The following is a 17,390-nucleotide window of genomic DNA, read 5'->3' as shown; positions in this document are numbered from 1 at the left end:
TACATGTAATTTTTAAATTGGGCTCAATAAATCAGCTGTTCTCTTGTCACAATAGCAAACAAATGGACCCTCCTCTCCACAGCCAGCAGAGCACTGCAAGGCACACGATGGACAGAGAATGAGATTTCTAACAATACCAATAATAAAACGTCTCTCTCCATTAACTGCAGGCACAATCGTGGCTAGTTGCCTTACAGGCGTCATGGTGACTCACTCCACAGCAACATCAAGTTGTGATGTCACAGTTAATGTCTGTGTGTTTCTTTTTTCAGGAGGATAAAAATTCATCAAATTCTTCCAGAGGCTTAAATGCATATGCAAATAAATCATGTCTTAACTATTCTCTTTTGAATTGGTAATACACAGCAGCTCTGCATTTGACCATAAAACACCATTGAGTCTTCTGAGAGTCTGTGCATTAGAGTGCACTTGGAGTTGAGAGTGTATTGAAAAGAGGGGGGGGGGGGGGGGGGGCACCTTGCAGCTGCATCTGCATGAGAGGTCTGGGGAAAAATATATGAGGCTTCAGATATCTCCACGAGGAAATATAAAAATGCAAAGGAGATGCCAAAAATAAAAGCAGCACAATCACAGCACTGTGTGAGGAGGCTCACAGGGAGTTTGTTTGGCTGCTCTGTTTAGTAACATCTGTGAAATCAAGTTCTCTTAAATAAGAGAGGACTTATGGAGTTATGTCCTTTACAAGACTGGAGCGGAGCAACAAATGTGTCTTTGTATCTGAATTTAATGGTCGGAGACTTCAGTGGTTCTTCAGTGAAACTCGAAATCTTTAAACAACAATGCCCTCTAATGTAGCCAGAGTGAATTACCCTCTCCAGATCTGATTTACTAGATTCTCATATAGCTTATTTTAGCTTTTCAGGTCATCTCCACAGTTCAGTAGTATAATTATTGGCTTGACCAATGACTGAAATTTCCGTGAAATTAATGAGTGACAATATTTATTTGCACTTGTAAAATGAGAGATAAAACCTGTGTCCAACACTTTTCAACGGTTGTAGTCCAACAATTAAACTAGGTTTCAGCTCCACACAAATTGTATTCATTATTTCATTCAAGAGGCTGAGTATCAAACTAAATTTATTGGAATTCTGTAACATAAGGACAAGAATAATGTACACATTAAAAGGAAGTGGAATTTGTATTTTTCAATTCGGTCAAATGTCCATTTCAAAATGAAGGTGGACAATCTTAAAAATCAATATTTCTACCAACACTAGAGACAAATCAAGTACGTGATGATACTGTTTGTACGGATTTTGGAAAAATGTATTTGAAATCAGGAAAAGGTAAAAGTTATATTTCACTGAATTAAATATATTATAACCTTGGATGACACTCGCAAATTTCCAGACAGGTCATGTTTCCTTTTTCGTCCTGAAGGCCATCTTAACATATAGCTGCTCTTAAGTATAGCTGTTCTGTAGCTGTGTAACAGTTAAGGTCACAGTTAGCCATTCGCTATATATATATATATAAAAACCTTTTATAAAAGAACACTACTCTTGTAGCTTTTTGGTCCAGAAACATTACTGTACTTTATTTACCGTTCCGTCAAGTCTGCGATGAGAATGACAGCATCGGGGTAAACCATCTTCATGGATCTTACTCCCATCAAGGACACATTATTTCTGAGCCAATGTTGCAAAAAGAAAATCGGGCATGGATACATCAAATTCTCTTTAATATTTCTTAGAAAAAAAAGAAGACTACTAAAAGTTTGTTACATGAGAAAATGTCATAACATCCATCTATTCAGAGGGCCCACAGTCTGCCATCCAGCAGCACCCCTCATAGAAATCTTCATCAAGTACATTAATTAAAAACAGTCGAGAGTAACCTGAATTTGAATGTTTACAACAATATGGAAAACTTTTAACAAAAAGCAAAATGTTTTGGCATGTAGTTCAGCTTATGGTTTATGAGACATGCAGGAGGTCATCTCAACATCAAAAGACAAGGAGGTTTTTTTCCATTAGGAGCCATATCTGATCTGAGACGTGTCCCTGCCTTGGACAATTTCAAATCATGCATTTGTGTGAATAAACATGTTTAAAAAAAAAGAAAAGAAATTACCCTGCATCTCAAAGTTAGGCTTTGGTCCCTAATGAAAATCCTCTACCTTCTTGTTGTGAACAGCCTGACATTTAGCCAAGCAAAGTATGTGTGTGGGTGTTGGGGGGAGGGGAGGGTAAAAACAGAATTAAACAAATACAACATGAAAATAATAATGTGATTCTTCCAAGAGTAGAGTCCACATCGCATTTAAGAACAGACTCCCCCTGTCTGTTGTTGAAATACATCAATAGTGTCCTCATCCTCCATCTCCAGCTGTGGAAACACAAAGACCTCATCAGACATTTAGGAACTTCATATTTATTTCTACAACAACAAATGCAAGTTATTTACTCATGAAAGAGAAGCAGGGTGTCAAACCCTCAACACTTTTTGGTATGGACAACATTGAGCATCAGAATGTTTATTAATCTTTGGTTTGAATCTACAGTTTAAGACAAATGCATTTAGCTGATGTGTGGGATGTCTTTAGTTTTTTTTTTTTACCAGTTTCTTCGCGTCTGGTATTAAAGCACTTTTCATTTAAAAATAAGTCGACTTTTGTTGTGTTTTCTTCCGACATAAAAGAGGAATGGGCATGTTCTGTTACATGTTGAATTTGATATACCAGACCTCAGGTATGATGACATTTTATAACATGACAGTGTGATGACAGAATAGATGTTCAGGTGATCTATACTTGTCCTCTGATGCTTTCATCCATTTATGCTGCAAAGTACTTTCAATGTAACCATGTATGTTCAATTGTGATATATTTCACTAGACTGCTTGTGCATTCAGTACAACTTATGCTTACCTGTGCAGGTGTGTCTGTTTCATTAATTGGCTGTCCATCAAACCTAAACCGTATCTGACGAATTGACAGTCCCTTTAAAAGACACGAGACAGAAAACCCAACATGAGATTCTTCATCAAGTTAATGATTAACCATTGATCACAACATTAAAGTTCACACACGTGTCACACTTTATCAATGACTTACCTGTCTTTCGCAGTATGCCTTCATTAGTTTGCTGAGAGGCGTGTGCCTTTTGATTTTGAACTGTACTACTGACCCATCCTGGCCAGCTACCTTGAGGTTAATGTGGTCGTTCTCCGTCTTGACTCCTTCCTGCAACAAACACAATCATCAGCAGGAGCAACATGCTTCTGTTACCTGTATACACCAAACTGCACACACAGATAAGAGGAAAAACAACGGGATGGGAATGTAATGTAATGCATTAAGGAAGCTATAACCTCTTCCTGTTAACCATCTGACGTCACTACAGGCTAACACCGGCTCCCTCAGTTAATGTTGATCTGACCACACACTGATATAAACACCAGATGGTCCTGAAACATTTAAAACCACACACTTCCACCTTCTGTAATCCTGTTTACATGGTTGGTTTCCCCCACTATTACATTATGCTAACGTTAGCTACCTCTTGTTGTTCTTTCCTTGGTTAGCATAGCATGCTAGCCCATGTTCAAACTGGCGCAGAAAGCCACAATAGCGCAAATGAAAAGAAAAAAAACACAAATCATTCATTTCCCCTGGCGCTGTCTCAGCCTCATACCTTTACTTTACGGCTTTACAGAGAGTAGTAGTTGCGGATGCTTGTGTTATTTTGACACTGGAAACACAAAGATGTGCGCCTGAAGCTAAAAGATCCGCAGATTTGCCAACCTTTGTTTTCTCGACCCGCTCAAACGCGCTGTGTGTAGCCTGACGCGGAGCTAGCTTAGCATAATGCTAACGTTAACTCACACCGTGCATCATCAGCTGCTCACAAACATGAACTAAATGTTTCTACGGTGGAGAAGGAGTACTGACCTTTGGCTTCTCCTCGGACATGGTGCTGTTTTCCCCCGGGATGTTTTAATAAGGTAGAGTCAAAGTGTTAACGGTGAAGCGGGTTATCTTCTGCTCCTCCGGCTCTCTCGTTTGCACCAGGAGGCGCGCGCACTTCAATTTGAAATGTAATTGGACCAAAATGGTCACGTGCTACACTTTTTCTCGGGACCGCGGATATGTGAGCGCGCAAGCTAATTTGCGCGTACCCGAGAGGTAAAAAAATAGCACAATGCAAATCATCCTTTGGTCCAAGTCAGTATGAGGGACAAAAAATGACTAAAGTATAAATAATTAAATAAATGCATCAATAAATATATAAATACATATATATTTATATATACAAATAAATGCAACAATTAATATAAAAATGTATATATAAATAAATATATTCATATATTTATTTATGTATTTCTGTGTCCATGTTGTACAAAAAAAAAACAGACAGAAGCAAATTTACATATATACTTTTCCTCTTACGACCTGGACACAGAAATAAATAGATGTGTAAATGTAAAATACGGAAATAAATTAATAACTCAATTAATGTGGAAATGTATGCATTGATACATATATAACTGTAGAAATACGCTAATAAATGAATAAATACATGTAAAAATATATAAATAGCCTTTTTCATTAACAAAGTGTATTTATTATTTATTCATTGATGTATTGTTTTCAGCATTTATATATTTATTGATGCATTTATTTAATTATTATTATTGTATGCATTTCTCCCAACATTTATTTATACTTTAGTCATTTTTTGTCCCTCATAGTGTCAGAGGCCAAATGAAAGCATGTAAAAGCGCAGCCTTTAAAAGGGTGACAAGAAATATAACTTGACTTTACTTCTGGCAGAGTTTGAAAAATGTAGGCCTACCAGAAATGTGTTGCTACTATTAGTTTTCTAGCAAATCACCAACTTTACAAAGATAATGGTGGCATGATACACATGTATTTATTTAATACAATATAATACTAACTCTCTAAAGAGTGGGTCCAAAGGATTTTAGCCGACACATACAATCTAATTTAAATTGTTCTTAGTCCTTGATGAAGTTGTATAGAAACTATTCTGTGACTGTGTATCTTGTTAACATGTCCCCAAATACACAGGCCAAAATAAGAAGTAGATTTTCAGGAGAATATGCTTATGGAAAAGTTACTGAATTTGTCATATAGGATGTGTGATTAAGCAAGTTGGGCTTGTGTAATTCCTTGTATGCCTCAGTGAAACTGTGAGGCTGAAGCACATTGATGACCTTGATTTCCAAATGGGATCTACTGTATATGGTTCCAACCATACTTTTCTCAGTTCTGAGTGTTTTTCCTTTTCATGTTGAAAAAAGTCACATTATGTTAGATTGGATCCCTCACTTTATCTGTATTAAAGTTTGAATGGGAATCGATTTCACACAATAAAAACTATTTAAGTTTTTTTTTTTTTTTTTTTTTTTAATAATCACAAAGTTTTTTTAACAGCAGCTGCACATTTAGTTTGAGATTTTTTTTTATCTTACTCACGAAACTTCTCGGATTCAGATATTTATCAGCAGGAAAATAACAAAATAAACTTTAGAAAGCGTCTCGTGATGAACAACCTTTTATAAAAAAAAATTAAAAGTTATGCTTAAGACATGAATGACAAACAGTCACAAACTATGCTTTACAAAATAAAATGAACAATGAAATATTCAATTTGAATGAAGCACCACAAAAACTTTTCTACCATTTAGTTTTGAGAATTATACAATTCTGCATTTTGTGCAAACAATAGCCCTTATATGTAGTTCAATGTATGGATGAAAGCAAATTAAACGAACACATTTCCCTTAAAATAATTTAAAATAACACTAAGGGATAAGAATGATTAAACGAGCATAAAAGCTGAGCTTTGGTGTGTAAAAACTGAAACATTAGGTAATAGGGCCACTTTGAGTGTATTGCACTCAGTCACAATTATTTTTGACTATATTGGTCACATTTTTTTGGTAAATACTGGCTCTCTGAAATCAGATAATCACAGTTTATCATATGCTACACATGAATCTCACTATTACTGGCATATGTCAGATCATCTAAAGGATTTTTCCCTCCAGGAATCGTCGCTCACATTCTTCTTAATGTTCATTCATACGGGCGTATGGGTTATCCTTTGCCAAACCTGAAAAGAACAAAGGAGAGAGTGTTTGACATTGAAATGATTTCCAAAATCCTTGTGTTGCAAAAATCTTTTTTTGACACATTTTATAAATAAGTTCATTTGTGCAGGCTTTATACTCTTTAGTTTTTATCCAGTAGATGGCAGCACATAGTCAATATTTTATTGTAAACATTTCTTAATCTTTACTTTAGTTTATCCATTTTATCTTTCACCAGCCATGTTTTAGTCACTGTTTCCCTCACTGTTCATGTATAAAAAAATATATCTTTATTTTTTCAAATGTAACATTTTTGACTCATTATAAGCACACACGAGCAATGTGTCTCACCATATTTGTTTCTGATTTCATCATGCCTCACTTGCATTTCTGTTCTCCTGTTGAGGAAGACACAAAGACAACTTGTTAGAAAAGAGGAACACTCACTTTAAGAGTGTCTGAATCACTAGTACACAAGAACTGTCATTTTCTGATGATACGTATATGCCAAAAAAATCTACTCACATTTAAATGAACAGTTCAAATAAATAATAGAAAAGTGATTTGGTGGTTATAGAATACAAATGACTTAAACTGATTATCCAGACCTATGCGTTAATTAATGAAATATCATGACAATATTCAACACACCATCCATATATTGCATGATGAGATATTTTAAAATCTGCCTGCAACTTTAAACAATATATTTTAGTCTTCAAACTTCTGAGAAGGTATACAAGCTTTATCCTCAAATTGTTGTTTGTTTTAAGCATATTCAGAAGTGCTAAATATGGAAGAGGAGCCCCCTAGTGTCTGTTCATGGTCATCATTTTGCTAACATACAAACCCAGTAGTTTCTGTATCTGAATACTGGACTGACCTCTCTTTCTGGCGGGCCTTCCTCGCACGGGTTTGTCGCTCCACCTTTGCATCTTCTTTGTTGTTCCTTGAGAATGAGAATGTGTTCATATACAGATATTCATCATCACAATGTTTTGTTATTAAAAGCATACATTGCAACATAAGTAAAAACAATGATCAGATTTAGGATTATATTGTAATGGTTCATTATTCCAATAATGTCATCTAATACATCACTTTACTCTTCAACCAACACCCATTATCAAATCGACTTGTTTTTAGAAGAGGATGGAGCATGTCCTAATAGAACGAGTAAAGCTGTTTCGAGAGTTAACCACAGTAACTAATTCTGGCAGACTTTGGAGACAGCGGTATCAGCCGAGCCTCGCAGAAAACAACCCATTGTGCTCTCCAGTCCTCCTCCTTCCTCCATGGTGAACCAGATTTCACACTCACAGCTTCATGTGACTCGATGCTTACCCGCTTCTCTCAGACTTGCAGCAGCAGCAGAGGATGCAAACGAGAATGCCGATGACAACGATGCCAGCCAGCACTGACATGGTGATGATCAAAATCATGAAGTTTACTGGGAAATTAAAGGCAGACACACACACACACACAGAGAAAAGAAGAAAACTCAATGTGTATGCAGCAAAAGTAATATAGATCAAATTGACTACTTGTATTACTGGTTTGAATGAGAAATGTATCAAAACAACATGAGCAAGGACCGATAAACAGAGAGCAACTGATGCTTGAAATGTAGTCTCAAATAAATATTTATTTCCAGGGTTTACCAATGACAATGGTAATAGGTGGTCTAAGGTTAAGACAGTCTTACCCCAACATACCCCCCACCGTGCATCATTCAGTGGACACACACTGCGGGGGGGCAGGATGTTTCTCACCGGGTAGTCGATGCATTGTTTGGTTGGAGAGCACCACAAACACTGCAAAACAAGAAAACACAAAACACTGTGCCTATGGTCTGAACTCTGGTATTTATGCTGATGCACCACAAACAAGGCAGTTTTGTTTGACTTACTGCCACATTCTTCAAGCATTCATCACAACTTGTGTTGGAGCTCAGGGCACAGGGGGCTGAAAGAGATATGTAACAGTGATTTACACACTTTGCCACACGACAACTAAAGTAAACTTTGCATGCTGCAGACTACAATAAATCTTCATAATCAGGCCTAACCCAATACCACGAATTAAGATGATTATCTTTGACGTTAGGATAAGTAAAGCCATTGTAGCTGCTCGTCATGTGACAGCCTCCTGACCCGACTCTGGACTGAACAAAGCACAAAAGCACAAGTAAAAAACCCAGAAAACACTTACTCGGAGCTGGAGAAGGAGTTGCTGTCTGCGCCTCTGTAGTAAAAAATAAACTGTAGAAAATTAAAGAAAATACCAACGACAAGCCTCTGTGAACGCCCGACATCGTAAATCAACAGGAAACCTTCAGCCTTCACAGGAAAACAACGAAGAAAGTAACGTTTCTGAGGAGGGAAGGAGAAGGAGAAGTGACGGGAAGAGGGGAGGAGCTCCAGCTAACGAGGACTGACGTCATCCACTCCTGACGATGGTGTCAGTGAACAGCTGCAGAGTGAAACATCTGTCTTCAGGAATCACTTACATGTTAGTTACTAACCCCATGTCAATCAAAACAAAATAAAGTTCATATATTAAAAAAGAGAAATGGTAAAGATGAAATAACCATCAATTTTAACATCAGTTTTGAGTCCAAAATAAACTTTTTTAAACAACTTTTACACAACAGTTATCATAACATAGGCTTACTGTAACCACATTGGTTTAAGTCCCCACACTTGTCTTTCCAGGGTGAAACTACAGTATATGATGTTGGTACAAAATATAATTTATTCTCTTAAATTCAACTATAATTGAATCGATCATATAAAACACTTAAAGAATAATGCATGGAAGAGATTTCTCTATGGTTGTGCTGCTGTATCACTCTCACCTTACAGATCCTGTTTACCCACACAGGTGTTTTCAGTCACTGTCTGACTAGACCTCTGGTTCACATCATTCAGACTGTAATTACAGGCAGCAGAATGAAAAGAAATGTTCACATCAGTGTCAAAGTTTTACTTCCCTGAAGTCTGACAGCAACAATGATTCTGTATTGTCATAAAGAACTGACAGACAGCTTTATGGCAGCTCCATTCAATGTGGACACAAATCAAATAAATTCAAATAGAATGAGGTGTGCCAACCGACTTATCCAAATTCTGGCATTGTGGTTTCAGCTGACATTTGCATAAGTCAAGATATTGACTGATGCATAGATTGAGTTTCACTCTAAACCATTATGTCCTCTGCAACAACAAGTACAAGTTAGATCAAATCAACCAACACAAACAGCTTTTGAAATACAATAATTTATTAAAACATCTTTGAATTTTGATATAAAACAAATTCTGATTTTTCTTTGTCAAAACAATCAGAAATCTCAGAAATACAGTCATCGTCACGGCAACATCAAAGCCTCTGGTTTGGCCGCCGGCAGCTAACCAGATTGCCTCAGTGAGTACGATTGAAGAGCAATGGAAGACAGTGACGCGATGCGAGGTAAACACTAAGCTCATTATGTCTGGATCATACTGTTGTCATGAACTATACTGTCAGTTGACTGGTGTCGGCTTCAATCCGTTCTGTTTATTTACACTGGACCACAGCGACGTTTTAAAGGGAGTTGGCAAGGTTTGCTGTCGGGCTCAACACACTTTCATGTTGACAAAAGCAAATCACAAAATGGAGAAACAGCACAGTATACTTTTAAACAATCCATTTCTGAAATACATTTCTGTGCCCCTGAACGCACAAATAAAGAAATAAAATGAACTGGGAAAACTAAACCAGTACACTTCCAGCAGGCCGTTCATTTGCTCAGTCTGCTTGATGCCATTTATACTTCAATAAATAAATACCCCACCCTCACATGGCCTTTGACATCACTGAAATACACACAGTAAAACAATCGTCAGACACAGACGTAATGAACAAACCCTATAGTCACTCATTTCTAATATCACATCCTGGATCCTTTGTTTCAAAGACATACCGCCGTGTCAGCACACAATCAAAAAGCTTTACACAAAGGACTTGTTCTAACATAGTTGACATTGCATTTTTCACAAATGCAGTGGTTATTAACATTAGCTTTTTTTTGTTAGATGCATTTATTTGACTTCTAAGAGGCAAGTTTTTCTGTTTTCAACGTAGTGATGTGATTTAATGGTACCAGAGGAAGCAGTAAGTACCGAGATACCAAACAAGTATATTCCATTCATGAAAGGCAGCATCTGCACTGAATGTACAGAAGAGCTCAAATAAACACTTCAATAAGGCAAAATCTGGAAGATTATCTCCCTCGGACAATTCCTATTACACATAAACCTGAGGGGATCTCCAACCAGGAGGACATTTAGAACAATGGGGGACGACATGTGTAAGAACTACACAATGAAAAAGAACATGTTTATCGTGGCAACCTAACAAACCTACCCCTACTGTTTGGATGTATGGTGACAAAAAAGTTTCTCACTTTTGGAAGTTAAAAAAGTCCTAACTCAGATGTGGATGTCTGTTTGAATTGTGATACGTTATATCTTTTCTCTTAAAAAAAGCATATCAGATACCTGAAGCACATTTCAAGCCAGATGACAGAGAAGACCAGTGTAACTAATGTGACCATGTTTGGAGGGAGGCACACTTTGAGAGATAATAAGGGTTTCAGATGCATGAATGTTCCTCCTTTTGCTTCAAGAAGTAAAGACACAAACATCATTTGTGCCTCTTAACTCTTCCTCCATGTTTGCTTCTTTGCTGTTAGGTGGACTGTAACCGAGTACATTAAGTGTCCTGTAGCATCGATCACCTGATCCAGCTGGCTCCATAACTGGACACGGACTTCACGCTGCAGCGTTTCTTCACGATCATGTTTATGTAGGCTTTCATGATCTTTGTGATCTCTCCAACCTGCCGAAAAGCACACGAGACAAACAGTCAGACATGCAGGATTTTACCATGAAGAACTTCAAGGAAAAGAAACAACCTGTTTCTAAATCATGAAAACAATCAACCTGTTCCTTCTTAATACATACAAAATGCAATGTTTGAGGATATGTTGATGTACCTGGGGTGTTTCAAAGAACATTTCTCTTTCATCAACGGTGATCTTGTAGGTGCAGGGTTGCGGAGCGCCGAAGAATACGATGTGCTCGTACGGGAAAGTCTCCAGAGGCTTGGGCTCTCCTCTCTTGTAGACGGACACATTTTCAGCGCTCACGCTCAACCACAGGTCATGAGGGAAGCCTCCTTCTTTGCACTAAAAAGACACAAACACAAGAAGTCATGAGCATCCTTCAAGGTCTGCAGTGGCCTGGTAATAAGGACTGTGCTGATGCTATGTGCTAAATGAATCTGGAGAAGAGGGGGAACTAGTGACAGAGGAGCAATGCTCAGTGTCCATAGATGGCCCTAGCTGAGGTAAAATAGTAAAATAGTAATCAACAGTAAGTTAAAGACCCAGTGCCCTCACCTCGACGTCAAACAGTGTGGATCCATATCCATGCCACTCCTTGATGATGGTCATATATTTGAGCATAGCCTGATGCTGATCCAGACCATTAAGGCGGGACCACTTCTCCACGATGCTCGCCCTGGTGGCAGACGTCTCTTCCTTTATCCACATCTCCAACATCTGCTCCTCCTCCATTTTCTGCTTCTTCATCGAGCCAGTTTTCAGTCCCCGGCGCAGAGTCCCGTCAAGGAAGCTGGTCCTCCGGCGCTCCAGAGTCTGACCCGACCCAGAGGCTCCACCCACCTTGGTGAACTGCAGGATGCGAGAGCGCAGACGCCCCACAGGGTAGACGTTCTCCAGACTCCAGGCGGCTCGTGCTTTGTCTCCGTACAGGAACTGAAGGCGCAGAGCGGCCAGGTGCTGCAGGGTCTCCTCTCGGGAGGGGAAGTGGCCTCGTGTCAAACTTTCATGAGCCTGACGAAAACAGCAGAGCATCGTTAACACCCGCTACAACGTGAGATGAATAAATCTCAGTCCAGTACAAAACACACCTGTTCAAACATGAATGCAAACTCCACTCCTTCTTTGGGCATGCTCTCCACATCCAGGAAGCAGTAGAGTTTAAAGTAGAGTTTCCATTGGCCTTCATCCTCAGCTTCATCGCTGCCAGCCAGTCTGGAAGGAAAGCAATAAGCCTGTCACTCACATATTTATATTATTATCTTTATGAATAGGTTTTATTTATCACTCCATTATCTATACTGCTTTTATGTTCGGGGTCATGGGGAGCTGGAGCTGATCTCAGCTGTCATTGGGTGAGAACACCCTGGACTGTTCGTCTGTCAATCAAGGGGCTGACATATAGAGACAGACAACCAGCCACACTCACATTCACACCTGTGAGGGCAATTTAGAGTCACCAGTTAACCTAACAAGCATCTTTGGACTGTGGGAGGAAGCTGGAGTACCCAGAGAGAACCAACGCATGCACAGGATGAACACACAGAGAAGCCCTGTCTGACATCCACCTGTCCAACCACTGCACCACCTTGCAGCCTGAATAGGTTTAAGGTATCTTGTAAATCAGGGAATCATTAATAATTATACTGCACACAACTACGTTAAAGCTCCTGTGAGGAGCTTTCAGTTAGTGTTGATCCTGGTCCCCGCTATAGACAAAGAGGTACCGCTTATCTCTCTGCTGAATTTGTCGTGCACATGCGTTAACAGGGTTAAAAAATAATAATAATTCTCATCCTTCTTGTTTTAAAATTGATAGTTTCACTCATTGAGAATCTTAGCTGTGGAAAATATAAAAAACGACTTTTTGGGCACTTAGCACTTTATCTGACACTTAACCTCCTGCAGCAGTTTTAGGCATTATTACTAATGTCAAAATAAACAGTCTTGTTGACGATGATCTTTCTTGCTTTATTAGATCATACAGAGGCATCAGTATTATTCGTAATCTGTTTCATAACCAGTAAAAACTCCTCACAGGAGCTTTAATATATTAACATCGATGTTTAATGACTTCTTAAATTTCTGTTAATAATACCAAAAACAAATATATTACACAAGGAAAGTATAAATAAGTAGCATCAACATCAAATAAACATATGGATCTGAATTGAAACATATATATATATTATAGAATAGAGATTAACCTGTGATTATAAATAACTTACCTCTCAAACTTAGCCAAAACATCAGCCACTATCACCCTGCTTTCCACGGCTCTGTCAATATTTTTGTTGTGTTCAAATAGTGCAAACATGTTCCTGCTGTCCTCCATAGCCAAACCTCTGATCAGCTTCTCCACCACCTGGATAATATAAGTCAAGAAAAAAAACACTTTTAATGTAGTTTGACTCAATCACATAACACTAAATATCTGTGTGTGGGCTTGTGTAAATAAGAAGTAATATTTTGTGACATGTAGCGCTTGCTTACCTCTCCAGCAGTCGTGTGCGAGTTAATTGAGATCTTGCAAGAGCCTCCTCCGTGACAGTAAACTGTGGTGGTCATTTCATGCCTGGAGAGCAGCGCCATGATTTCCTCCTGGGAGGGAACAAACTCTCTGGTCTTGGTCTTCTTAAGAGACTCGCCAACGAAATGGGCAAACATTTCGATCTCAGTACAGGGGAACAGCTCCCTGATCCTGAAAACACACCAAAACATAAAGACAGTGAGCTAGAGGTTACAGCTAGATGTAATGATGGCATGAATGAAACACGCGCACCTTTTGAGGTGAAACTTGAGGTAGCGTAGGATGCCTCGGCTGGGCAGGAAGGTGCAGCTCATACAGGTCAGGAGGTGCCAGTGGGCGCGATTGGCAGGACTGTTGGGATGAGGGACATGATTGGTTTGTTTGATCAGCTGGCAGTAAACCTCGTCTCTTAAAGGCCTCAGGTCTTGGCAGGTCTGCAGGATTCCCTGGATGATTGGCACGGGGTCCGATACAGCCTCCATCTCCTGCAGCGAGTTGAAAATCTTCACAGCCTCGTCCTGCAGGCTGGTATAACCCTTTTCTTTTTGCACTGGGAGACAGAGAGACACAGGGGATTATAATACAAGTAAAAAGCTTTTTTTTTTTTTTAGTTTCAAAATACTTTATTTACATTACACTGGTGATACGTTGTTCTAATAAAGCTTACAATTTAAATCTGATGTTTTTTCCATTCAAATAATGACTGAACTGTCAACACATCATTTGATGTGGAAGTTGAGCATACTGCAAACTTCCTCATCTATGTGAACAGATCTTTTTTTTTTTTTAGAAAATAACAAGACTTGTGTTTTTTCTTCTCTTGCTTGTGAGCCGTTATGCTGTAAAGTTGATTTTACAATATATTCCACTTTTCAATAAAGATAAAATCAAACTCAATAAACAGAAATCAATGTTTTAAGGTACATTGTTAGGCAACAAAATGATGCCAGTACACAAAGTAGAAATCTTATTGGTCAAACCAGAGCACTCACGGTAGAGACTGACATCTCCATAGGGAAGAGGTAGAAGAGGAGAGTGCAAAGGATGCTGGGTATATCTCAGGATGGGGTTCCTCCAGTACGTCTGCTCCACAGCCTCCACATTCAAACTGCTCTCCTGAAAATAAATTAAAAATGTTTTACAGTTGTTAAGTTGTTTTACAGCAAAGTGGTGAAGAGTGTAAATCAAAACAGCGGTAAAACAACAGAGTGGCAGCAACACCAGTGGTGAATGTAAATACTGCAGTACAGTTAGGAATGTGAGGAAAAAGGTAAACAACAACTTTTTTAAAGCACGAAAAGCCAAGACTTAGAGCAGATCACTGCACACACAGTGAGTATATGTACCTCACTTCACTAAAGTTTGAGTCCCTGCCAAAGGTTTGCATGACTGAAAAGAATAGGAGTTACAACGATATCAATGATCACATGTTAGTGAAATGTCGGGCAGAATTACTTGTGATATTATCACTAGCATATGTAGAGAAAATCACACAGCAGTTCAGAGTTATTAGCAGGACATTAGCAACAATGCCACAATAAAGAAAGGGAGAGTCATGTTAATCCTTGAGTACCTTGATATCCCTGATGAGTTGTTGTGTTGGGGTTTCAATGGGAACTTTGCTGTCTATTGCTCCCTGTATGGCGTTCGCCCATCGCATCGCTTCATTCAGCATTTTGGTGTAGAGACGGTAAGAGTGTTTACGTCCATGGATGATTATATTCCAGTAACCTGAGTGAAATAAAGGCAGAAGGGAATTCCCTGATTGAGCTATGAGATAGTGTTATGTGTTAAAACATGAAACATTTGCATTGAATAGTGACATCTGATAAAGATGAATGATCTGCAGACTATAGACTACAGTTTAAATTGTTGAAGTGTATGTCCCTTGCTAAAGATGGCATTACTGATGCTCATGAACTGACCAGTGTCCTTGAAGACCTTCTCGTCCGGCTGTACCACAGAGCAGAGACTATTGAGGACGAGAGTTCCCAGTTTGGAGGCAGTCCGTTCAGATGACTTGTAATAGTCCAGAGAGTTAGTGGTGAGGACAAACCAGCGCTTCTTCAGCTTTAGAGATGAGCTTTTGGCCCCAGACTTCATCTCTTTATGAAGCCAGCCTGAGAGAAACGAAACAATATCACTTTAAAGTATTCTTAGATCAAAATGATGGTTCCCTTTGCAATCGCTCAAACATTTCCATTTGTTTTTCTTTTTATGCACAATCACATCCACCATGCATGGAGCTTACCAGAGGTACCCCACTGTGTATAAAAACTGCATAAATCAACCAGACCGTGAGTCTCAGCTGACTGACCTCTGACTATGAACTCCTGTCCGTCCACCTTGGAGTCTCCTTTAGATTTCTGGAGCAAGCCGATCCAGTGGTGCATCTCCTCGGGTGTGTCTGTGTTGCAGTGGATCACCCGGTTAGCCGTGATGATCACAAACGAGTTGGGTCTGCAAAGCCGAACACATAACCGCAGTTACACCATGTGCATGCTTGTCATGCCAAATTACATTTTTAGTTTACGTACGTCGTAAAGATTTATTGTCTTTTCCTCACCTGTCTGGGTTGTCTGATGCACAAACTGAATCAATCAAGCCCACATCCAGCGTGCCCTGGACAGACAAAAGAAGAAGGAATCATTTATATGTGAACAGTTGTTGCTCTATTACAAATATTTTTCTTGGAGGGATCAACAGATAGTTCTGAAGATGGGAAAAAAAGTTGCATTACATTTCCGTTTCAAAACTAATATAGCTAATACACTAGCTTTATAGCAACCTTTTCACACTGGCACTCAAAGCATTTTCATAGTATGAAAAATTTTATAATCTGAGAATGACTATTTGGTCAGTGTGGTAAAAAAAAAAACAGGATCCATGAACATTGAGGTAAGAAGCTGAAGGCGTTCCAAAAGGAAGTTTGGGTAACTATGCAACCCCAATCTGAACCATTCTCCTTCATCTGATTGCGTTTTCATGCTACATTATTCCTGGTGACAAATGAATGTAGAGGCTGGGGCTCTCGCAGTACAGAAGTAAAACAGCACTAACCACGGCATTCTTTGGGTTGGCCTGTTCATGGTGCATCTCCACGAGCTGCTCCGGGCTGGCGCTGTGGACCCGACTCAGCACATTGAACCAACCACTGGACGGGGTCAGAGGAGTTCAGAAAGTGAAAGTCAGCAAATGTGTAATTGCAAATGACTCCATGAACTTCCACTGGCAACCACAAGGGGGAACTTTATTTCCACACATCACTTTTAATAGATGATGACAAAGTAAAAACACTACCTACAAACCAGGCAGAGTTAGTCTATAACCTCTGCAGAATATGTGAATATAATGTACCTGGCATCTTCTGGAGACTCTGCATAGATGTGGTACGTCCTCTCCTCTGTCACTATGTTAAGTGCATTCTCCTTTTCATGATTGTCCACTATGTCCCTGAAAAAAAGACCCAGAGTAGATCAGAACTAAGTGAAGAAAAGGACAAACAAGCTATGATTTTTAACCACACTGGTCTGAGATCGGGGTCTTACTTGGCCACCCGGATATCGATGGTTCCTTTAAGCTTCTCTTCGCTGTCGTTTTCAAAGTACATGAGCTTCGACTCGCGCAGGACAAACCAGCGCATCTTCCAGTTGCGCCTGGACAAAGTGGACATACCCCCTCCTTTCTTGTAAAGCCAGCCAGATTTGACGGAGTCCTGTTTGGCTCTAAACCACATGAACGTCTCATCCTTGAGGACGCACCAGCGACGACGCCACGGAATCATCAGACCGCCTGACAGAGGGAAAGGTGCAGAGAGGAGAGACAGAAGGTGTTTATTTATGGCATTATATGTGAAACCTGTGTTTAATCACAGAGGTAAAAACATACTTTTTAATC

The 17,390-nt window shown here is 39.3% G+C and overlaps 3 protein-coding genes across 3 annotated transcripts in view; all 3 read right to left on the bottom strand.

The window, feature by feature from the left end:
• Positions 1–1,688: 1,688 nt before the first annotated feature.
• Positions 1,689–4,075, bottom strand: sumo3b (small ubiquitin like modifier 3b). The gene is made up of 4 exons (XM_061054316.1): positions 3,917–4,075; positions 3,080–3,208; positions 2,894–2,965; positions 1,689–2,352 (listed from the first exon to the last, which is right to left on the bottom strand). Exons 1-4 carry the CDS (start codon positions 3,935–3,937, stop codon positions 2,287–2,289), a joined length of 288 nt encoding a protein of 95 aa, XP_060910299.1. The 5' UTR covers positions 3,938–4,075; the 3' UTR covers positions 1,689–2,286.
• Positions 4,076–5,529: 1,454 nt separating this feature from the next.
• On the bottom strand, positions 5,530–8,471 carry pttg1ipb (PTTG1 interacting protein b). The gene is made up of 7 exons (XM_061054315.1): positions 8,293–8,471; positions 7,991–8,046; positions 7,787–7,895; positions 7,426–7,531; positions 6,965–7,030; positions 6,433–6,479; positions 5,530–6,104 (listed from the first exon to the last, which is right to left on the bottom strand). Exons 1-7 carry the CDS (start codon positions 8,393–8,395, stop codon positions 6,061–6,063), a joined length of 531 nt encoding a protein of 176 aa, XP_060910298.1. The 5' UTR covers positions 8,396–8,471; the 3' UTR covers positions 5,530–6,060.
• An 872-nt stretch (positions 8,472–9,343) lies between these two features.
• The window catches only part of myo10l3 (myosin X, like 3), a 58,427-nt gene continuing 50,380 nt past the window's right edge, over positions 9,344–17,390 (bottom strand). The window contains 15 exon segments of the mRNA XM_061054313.1: positions 9,344–10,959; positions 11,117–11,308; positions 11,522–11,977; positions 12,055–12,178; positions 13,192–13,328; positions 13,457–13,664; positions 13,746–14,043; positions 14,486–14,609; positions 15,067–15,224; positions 15,419–15,613; positions 15,811–15,953; positions 16,060–16,115; positions 16,554–16,647; positions 16,851–16,946; positions 17,042–17,285. Of these exon segments, the coding sequence (XP_060910296.1) occupies positions 10,855–10,959; positions 11,117–11,308; positions 11,522–11,977; positions 12,055–12,178; positions 13,192–13,328; positions 13,457–13,664; positions 13,746–14,043; positions 14,486–14,609; positions 15,067–15,224; positions 15,419–15,613; positions 15,811–15,953; positions 16,060–16,115; positions 16,554–16,647; positions 16,851–16,946; positions 17,042–17,285 (2,630 nt within the window). The 3' untranslated portion in view covers positions 9,344–10,854.

The sequence above is a fragment of the Labrus mixtus genome, chromosome 13 (genome assembly GCF_963584025.1).
Source record: "Labrus mixtus chromosome 13, fLabMix1.1, whole genome shotgun sequence".
In the NCBI taxonomy this organism is placed as follows: Eukaryota; Metazoa; Chordata; class Actinopteri; order Labriformes; family Labridae; genus Labrus; species Labrus mixtus.
The sequence above is the reverse complement of the archived record's forward strand: the minus strand, read 5'-3'. Positions and strand labels throughout refer to the sequence as shown.

Bases quoted from the DNA above. Each gene is read 5' to 3' on its own strand.
- sumo3b (XM_061054316.1), bottom strand. From the start codon at position 3,937: ATGTCCGAGGAGAAGCCAAAG. The intron at 2,966-3,079 runs GTAAGTCATTGA...TGTCTTTTAAAG, and splicing joins AGGCATACTGCGAAAGACAG to GGACTGTCAATTCGTCAGAT. The intron at 2,353-2,893 runs GTAAGCATAAGT...GTGTTTCCACAG, and splicing joins AAACAGACACACCTGCACAG to CTGGAGATGGAGGATGAGGA.
- pttg1ipb (XM_061054315.1), bottom strand. From the start codon at position 8,395: ATGTCGGGCGTTCACAGAGGCTTGTCGTTGGTATTTTCTTTAATTTTC. The intron at 7,532-7,786 runs GTAAGACTGTCT...TTAATTTCCCAG, and splicing joins ACGGTGGGGGGTATGTTGGG to TAAACTTCATGATTTTGATC. The intron at 6,105-6,432 runs GTGAGACACATT...TGTTCTTTTCAG, and splicing joins TGAAATCAGAAACAAATATG to GTTTGGCAAAGGATAACCCA.